The sequence below is a fragment of the Cyprinodon variegatus genome, unplaced genomic scaffold (genome assembly GCF_000732505.1).
Source record: "Cyprinodon variegatus isolate N-32 unplaced genomic scaffold, C_variegatus-1.0 Scaffold9, whole genome shotgun sequence".
NCBI lineage: Eukaryota > Metazoa > Chordata > Actinopteri > Cyprinodontiformes > Cyprinodontidae > Cyprinodon > Cyprinodon variegatus.
This window is the reverse complement of record NW_015150462.1, coordinates 148,735-155,974: the sequence shown is the minus strand read 5'-3', so window position 1 is coordinate 155,974 and position 7,240 is coordinate 148,735. Positions and strand designations below refer to the sequence as shown.

At 38.4% G+C, this 7,240-nt stretch overlaps 1 protein-coding gene across 1 annotated transcript in view; it reads left to right on the top strand.

Annotated features, from left to right (window-relative positions):
• The window catches only part of bmpr2 (bone morphogenetic protein receptor type II), a 43,198-nt gene that overhangs the window by 21,609 nt on the left and 14,349 nt on the right, over nt 1-7,240 (top strand). Inside the window, exons 2-5 of the mRNA XM_015378703.1 lie at nt 258-443; nt 1,055-1,234; nt 5,772-5,876; nt 6,138-6,229. Coding sequence (XP_015234189.1) covers nt 258-443; nt 1,055-1,234; nt 5,772-5,876; nt 6,138-6,229 — 563 coding nt within the window. The remainder of the gene's footprint in view (nt 1-257; nt 444-1,054; nt 1,235-5,771; nt 5,877-6,137; nt 6,230-7,240) is intronic.

Here is a 7,240-nt window from a genome sequence, read left to right as displayed (position 1 = left end):
TATCGGCTACATGAGTTTTAAAATATCGGCATATCGGATATCGGCCAAAATCCCAATATCGTGCATCCCTACTATGGCTTCATTTTTCCTCAATCTGTTGGATTTTTCCTTGATGAATCTGCCATGATGCTAAGTTAGATCTTCATCTGGGAAACAAACTTCATTTGGTTGAGATCTAATAATAACTCTCTCGGAGTCCAAGGACCTGTCAGGTGCAAAGAACAAAGATGGTAATAAATACCTCTGCATGTTTTCAGCTGCGCAGGGCGAGCAGAGGGAGTGTGCCTTCACAGACCAGCAGCAGCAGTGGGAGGTGAAGCGAGTGACGGAGGGTGAAGGCTCGGTCTCTCCAGAGAACACCACCATTCGATGTGCCAAAGGCAAGCACTGCTTTGGCCTGTGGGAGAAAACCCCTCCGGGTGAACTACAGCTGGTCAAACAAGGTAACACCAACTTACACATTTATTTGTTTCTTTCTTTATTTTTTGTTTCTGCTACTGATTAAATACAAAAAGTAGCTTACATATGCTGATTTCATCTATCAAGGAAAATAAACTATCAACCCAAGCTCCGGCGCTCATAGAGTAAAACAGCATCTCTGGCAAATTGCAGTGTAGACTTTGACTAGGCCGTGGCAAACCTGTCACTTCCTGTGCGAATTCGGAAGAGTTATTAAGAAGAATAAGTGCTTCCTGTGTTTTTTTTTTTTTTTTTTAATGAGACATCTATTTGATATATAGTTAAACAAGTGACAAAATAACTGTTGTGGATTATAAGTTGGACAAAAGGCTAGTTTGTGAAGCTTTTTCCTGCTTAGAATGAGTCTTAATAAAAACCTTAACCTTTACGCTCACTTATTTTCTTCATTTAATTGGAAATATCTGTTTGAATTGGTCGTTTGATTGGGTTCAAAGTTGTTTGATAGAGCAAACAGAAAAGGTTAATCTATTTTACTGTGAGATGTCAAATAGAACTATTTTTCCAGTTTGCTAACTCTTTTTGACATTTGAATAAAAAAAAAAAAGTCAAAAGATCCCAATTTTTCCTGCCTCAGGTTGCTGGACTCACCTGGACGATAACCATGAGTGCCATGACGACCGCTGCGTGGTGACCAGGCTGCCTTCGCTGATCCAGAATGGAACGTACCACTTCTGCTGCTGTGGCAGCGACATGTGCAACGTCAACTTTACGGAGAACTTCTTGGTGCCGAGCCCCACGCCGCCTCAGTTGATCGGTGAGGACATGCAGATAACCTTCACTTACTCCAGATGTGGTTGTTTATGCCGTTTTCTGCATCTGTATGCATCATGGTGAAGTAAAGGGGAAAAATAGACATGATATAAAAAATGTTTGCCAATTAATGTCAATGATCTCTATGTGGATTTAAGTTGTTACTCAATGTTTTATTTAAAATTGCTCAAGTTTTCAGAGTTTTAAATTTAAATCTTAGACATTATAACACAAAGTCTTCATCTAAATGGATTTATTGTTTACAAAAACTGTAAAAGTCAGGAAAAAAGTGTTAAAGTTTAGGATGTGTGATTTGTTGTTTTTTGTTTGAGTTGAAGTGACGCAGCAGGTAAAATGGTTTCCCTTTCAGCCTCCTCGCTTTCAAAGCACCATTGAGCTGTCAAAAAGCTAACAGACGTATTAATAGCTTCCGTGTGTTTTTTTTTTTTTTTTTTTTTTACTTGCGCCGCACCTGTGAATGAAGGCAACGTGTGCGGCGAGATCAGGGCGGTGTCAGCGCCAGCTCATCTCCTTTCGCAGACACGCTCTCCCACCGTCCGCGCCGTCTTACTACATTCCAAAGATTACAGAGCGTCTGCGCCCGCTGTCTGCAGACAGACAGTAGGAGCACGGTGGTGGCTGCTGTGCTGCGTAGAGAGAGAACCGGGGAAAGTAAAGAGCTGCTGAGGAATAATTGAATTGGATTGTCTTTGATTAACCTGCGAAATTGTAATTTTATTTGGGCTTAGATTTTAAATCCTGTTTCTGTTTTTGCCGGATTAATTCCTGACATGTCTGTGCAGATTCGTACTGCTGTAGGAAATAGAGCCATGATGTGTTTGATCTAAAAACAAAGCTCCTGGATAATGGTATTAGAATAGGGTGATGGGAGTACTACATTAACACAGAGATACTCCACAGGGGAAGGAACTGAATAACACATTCCTCTCTAATATTTGGATCTTGTCTTGGTTTTCTGTAGGGTTTAGATCTAGGCAGTGTAGTTGCTTTAGAGGATGGTTGACTGTTGACTGAAAATGTTTCTGTGGTAACAAACATTTGTTTTGGATCATTATGCTGCTAAGAGACTCTAGTGACCCATTTTCATGTGAGCTGCAGAGATTTTGTTTATTTTCAGGCTTCCAAAGCAGTCTGAACATTTCTAGAAAAGCCTGAGTTTGTGTTTATATCAGTTTTCTGATATAAACACAAGTAGAAAAGGCCACCCAGATGTCCATTAAAACATCCATCCATCAATCCACAGATGATCTTCAATCCATTTATGCATCCTTCATTTTGTACTTTCNATATTCAATAAATATCTCACAGCCAGAGTAGGCAGACACTTTGCTGGAGCGATTAAGACAACCTGTCATCCTCTTTATGTATTCCAAAAAACAAAGCAGACACGAACATGCTGCTTTTACTCTATTTGTTTTATTTACCCTTTATTATAGACGTTGACTTTGACAACTTTTATTATCATTTTGTACTCATAGAGTGCATAAAAAACGATATTTTATTTTGTACAGATGTCAGACAGTAAATGAGCAGCAGCTTAGTAGTGAAATGAACATTTCCATTCCATAAAGTGCAGCAGTGGTCAAATGTCAACAGTGTGGGAGAAAAACGTGGTGCAAATGCATTGATGGAATTTCAGAGCATTATATGGTGCAAATATGCAGTATTTTGGTTTGGTGTTATCAGTGTGATGCGGAGTCTGTGACATGATATAGATTTTTTTCAACAGTTTAGCAGTGTGATGGTGGTCGGGAAGAAGCTGTTTTGAATCTGCTGGACCGGCATTGAATGCTCTGAAGCCTCTTCCCAGAGTGCAGCAGGGAGAACAGGGCCTCTCTGCCCTTTTGACAAGTGAGGTAGTCTTTACAGTCCAGGTGAGGTTGTCTGATGTGTTCTCAAAGTCATGATAATCACAGGCTTTCATACTAGAAAGAGTGTGTAAGTGAAAGCACTGTACGGCACTACACATCCACCCATTAAGTTATTGACTAGTTGATTTTTGTTTGTGTTTGCTGAGAGTTACCACAGGAAATTTTTATTTTATCTGGTTGCGCTCAGGTGGATTTCAAGGCAATTGTTAAGTCAGATTTATACTTTTTTGACACTTTTGAGCCATTGTTCATGTAGAGCAAATAAAAAAAAATGACACACCTCTGTTAAAATCTTGTGTTTACAGATGATTTCAGAACCTTTTCAATCTTTAATCTTTAATCTGATCCAATGATCTGTTTATCAGTTAAAGTACAAACGGAAAACATACAGCAAAAAAGAAAAAAGCACAAAAAACCTATATATCAATATAACTTGGCTGTATCAGTGTGCACGCAATCAAACTACTTAAACTTAATGTATCTTTTGATGGCAGTCTTTGATATTGGCTTTGTGCATCTGATCTGTTTCAAAAGTATGTTCTGCAAACAGCATTCTTTAGATCTGGTTTAAATACATTTTATGTTGATTTAGATGCGTGCTTCGGGTCATCCAATCCTCCTCATCTTTAAATCCTATCTTTCTAGTAGCAGCCTGAATTGTTTGTGTTATCATGTGTCAGTATTTGAAAATGTTCATATTTTCATGCATCTTGATTAACACCCCATTTCCTGCTGTGAAATAAAGTCCTGAGATATGTTGGTGCAGCCCACGTTTTACTTTGATGACATGATACTTTGATAAATGTTAGAAATTTCGACCTATAAATTTAAGTTTGTTTTCTTACACATTTTTTTTCTACAGGCAAAGGGTGATCAAAGTTTCACCTGGGCATGGAGGTTTTTCTTCTCAAAAAAAGGCTTCTTTCTATCTCTGCTTAGTCTAAAACAGACTAATGAAGACACGGATTGTTGTATGTAGCCAAAAGGGCTGAAACAATTATTCTGATTAATCATGATTAATCGATTATTGAAATAATTGTCAACTAATTAAGTAATAGATGATCACTAAATGCAGTATAGAGACTCTAAAACATGCCTTTAGCTGACAGAGGAACCCACATAGAGCAGGAAATATACCAAAATTGTAAAGTTTTTCATCTGTCAGTAAGTTCTATCCAGAACTCCTCAAGTGGAAATGTTTTAGTTTCACGTAAAACATCTTTAAGGAATAGCAAATATTACAGGACCTTTTTATGAAACACCTTAATCATTTTTTTTTGTTGTATTTTTAGGTTTTAAATTAAGAAAAAACAGAAAACATTTAATAAATCTTCTTTTGTATAAAATTACTGGTGGAAAATGATATTTAAAAAAAACTTTCCGATCTAATGACAAGAAAGAATAGATTATTATTATTATTATTTACATTCTGTTGTGAAATTGCAGTTAAAATTTTCTTTAAAAAACTAAGACTGTTATTTTACTTTATTCAAAACCATTGGTTAGTTTTTTTTAATCATCTTTAACCAGTATAAATAGCCATTGTGAAGGATCCAAAGAGCAACTTGCAGCTCTGGAGCCACAGGTTGCAGGGCCCTGCTCTACTATATACACTATATGATATGTTTTGGAAATACATTGGAAATTTCTCTGTACCATAGCTTTTCCTGGAAGGGGCCACTAAAATTTTTTAGTTAGAACAGTTAAACGTTACTTTGGGTTAATCAAATGAAAAAAAAAAACAAAAAAAAACAAACGTAAATTGTAAAATTGTCCCACAATTGGGAAATTCAGTCTCTGCATTTGACCCACCCCCCATTGTGCAGCTGAGAGCGCTGCAGGGTTAAGGGTCATGCTCAGGGAGCCATCAAGCAGGCTTTGGGGATCAAACCGGTTGCTTGCAAACTTGTAAGATCACAAACACACTGCTCTAACCCACGAGGCAAACACTGGAATTAGAGTAAATTCAAATTACATACTGGGGCAAAGATATTTCAATTTAATTTGAGGAGTATGGATAAATGTAACCAGGTTATCTAGGGTGGTGTTAATACTAGCCCCTCCCCTTCATTTCTCACCTTAAAACACCTTAAAACAGATGCTTAGTTTGCATCCAAAACAGCTGGTCTGTTTCTAGCCTTATGGTTGCTATAGAGACTGAGAGGGGTGTCGTCTCTTGTTTTACTGTCATGTAAACAGGAAGTCGGGGACTTCTAATTTAAAGCTCTTAGACCCTTATGAACATCAATAAATAATAAAAGCTAATCCCCAGCTAGAGTTTATAAAGGGTGTTGAAAATGATTGAGGTTTGTCATCAAGCACAATTGGTAACAAACAATATGTTCATCTGTAGTGTGAGAAAAGTGGATATGTCTGTGTTTATTCCAGCGCCTTCCTTGTTTTGATTAGGAGCCAAGAGATCTCAGACTTTAAAGGGAGCCTTGTTGACTCCTGCATGTGTGCCAGCAAGCGTGCTCACCCTGGCATGTCAATCACAGCCTCCCTTGGGCTCTCCCAGTCATCAGTAATGAATCAAACCATTGACTCCAGCCTTGACTTTTCCCTAACATGGAGCGCAGAAAGCCCGCCCCCTCGTAAAAAGGTCACGATGTGATTTGGATTTGTGTTTTGTCATGTTCTTGCTTTCAGATGGAACTCTGCGCAATGAGGAAACGGTAATTATCGCCCTGGCAACAGTCTCCGTGCTGGTTGTGGTCGCCGTAGCAGCCTTCTTTGGTTACCGCATGATGCACGGTGAGTTACCATGGCGCCAAGCTGTGAAGACTAGCAGGAAACATGGATTTCTTCTCAGGGCCGTCTGAATGTTTTTGGTAGCATTTATAATCTGTCCACATAACAAGTTAGAGCAAAGGTATTCATCCTCCAGCTGCTCACATTTTATCACCTTACAACCATGAAACTCGAGATCCATTTTAGAGTTTTCATTTTTATGGTCCAACACAAAGCTCTGTAGATCCCTCCTTTACGCTGTTCTTCACTCTTCTGTATTAACAGGCGATGGCAAACAAGCGCTCCACAACCTGAACATGATGGAGTCTGGTGGCTCTGAGAGCTCCCTGGACCTGGACAATCTCAAACTTCTAGAGGTTAGTGGCCAAACCGGCCTGTATGTCCCTCTGCATCCTCAGAAAATCAAGATTTAAGTCTGAACCCGTTTTACTACTCATTCAGTGTGGTTTTTTTGGACTAATTAAGGGTTTTTTATGATGAAATGATGAGCTGAAGTGTAGCTGTATGCTGACTCGGGAGATTTCTGTTCCATTGAAGGTCTGAGCTGCATCCTAAACCTTATTGATCTGCACCGGGCCCTTTTTTATGAAGAACGAATGCTCCTATTACCGATGTAGAGGAGTTAGGCTTTCACCAGAGAGGAAGGAGAATTAGAGCTTAAAAGAGAAACCAAAGCTGCAGAGACAGAAATAAACCCAAAATACATCAAGGTCTATGGTTGCTTTTTTCTTTTCAATGTGACTTTTATCATCCGATCGTGGTAGGATGATGAAAACGACAGGTCAGGCGTTTAAAAATAGAAATTTGCTTTTACTGACACCAGATCTCGGAGAGAGAGGAGTCGCGTTGTGATAGAAAGCCAATACTGCATGGACGATATTAAGCCGCAGTGATAATAGAAGCACATAAAGACTCATTTATGTTTTCTAGAATACAGGGCTTACATTTCCAAAGTCCAATTTCCTGGATTTAAACCTCCAGAAACCTTTAAAAAATTGCAATAAAAACTAAAAACTAAAAGTGACTTAGAATGTCACTTGATTTGATTCTATTCAGACAGGACCTTCACATTCAATTCTGACCTAAATGGTACAGTAGTTTCTGTTTTTTGAAGATAAGTCCTATAAAATGAATTAAACAAGGTTTTTAAAGTTTTTTTTTTTCTTTTAAGAATTGTTATGGACTGAATTAAATTACCATTATTATAGGTGTCAGGGAGACCAATAGTTTAGGGCAGAGGTGTTCAACGTTTTTCAGACCAAACTGATGGCGAGATAGAGCGGGGACCCCCCTAATTATATATATATTGTATGAAATTGTATTATATAAAACTGGTCCTATAGTCAGTCTATTACATATGGAGTAAT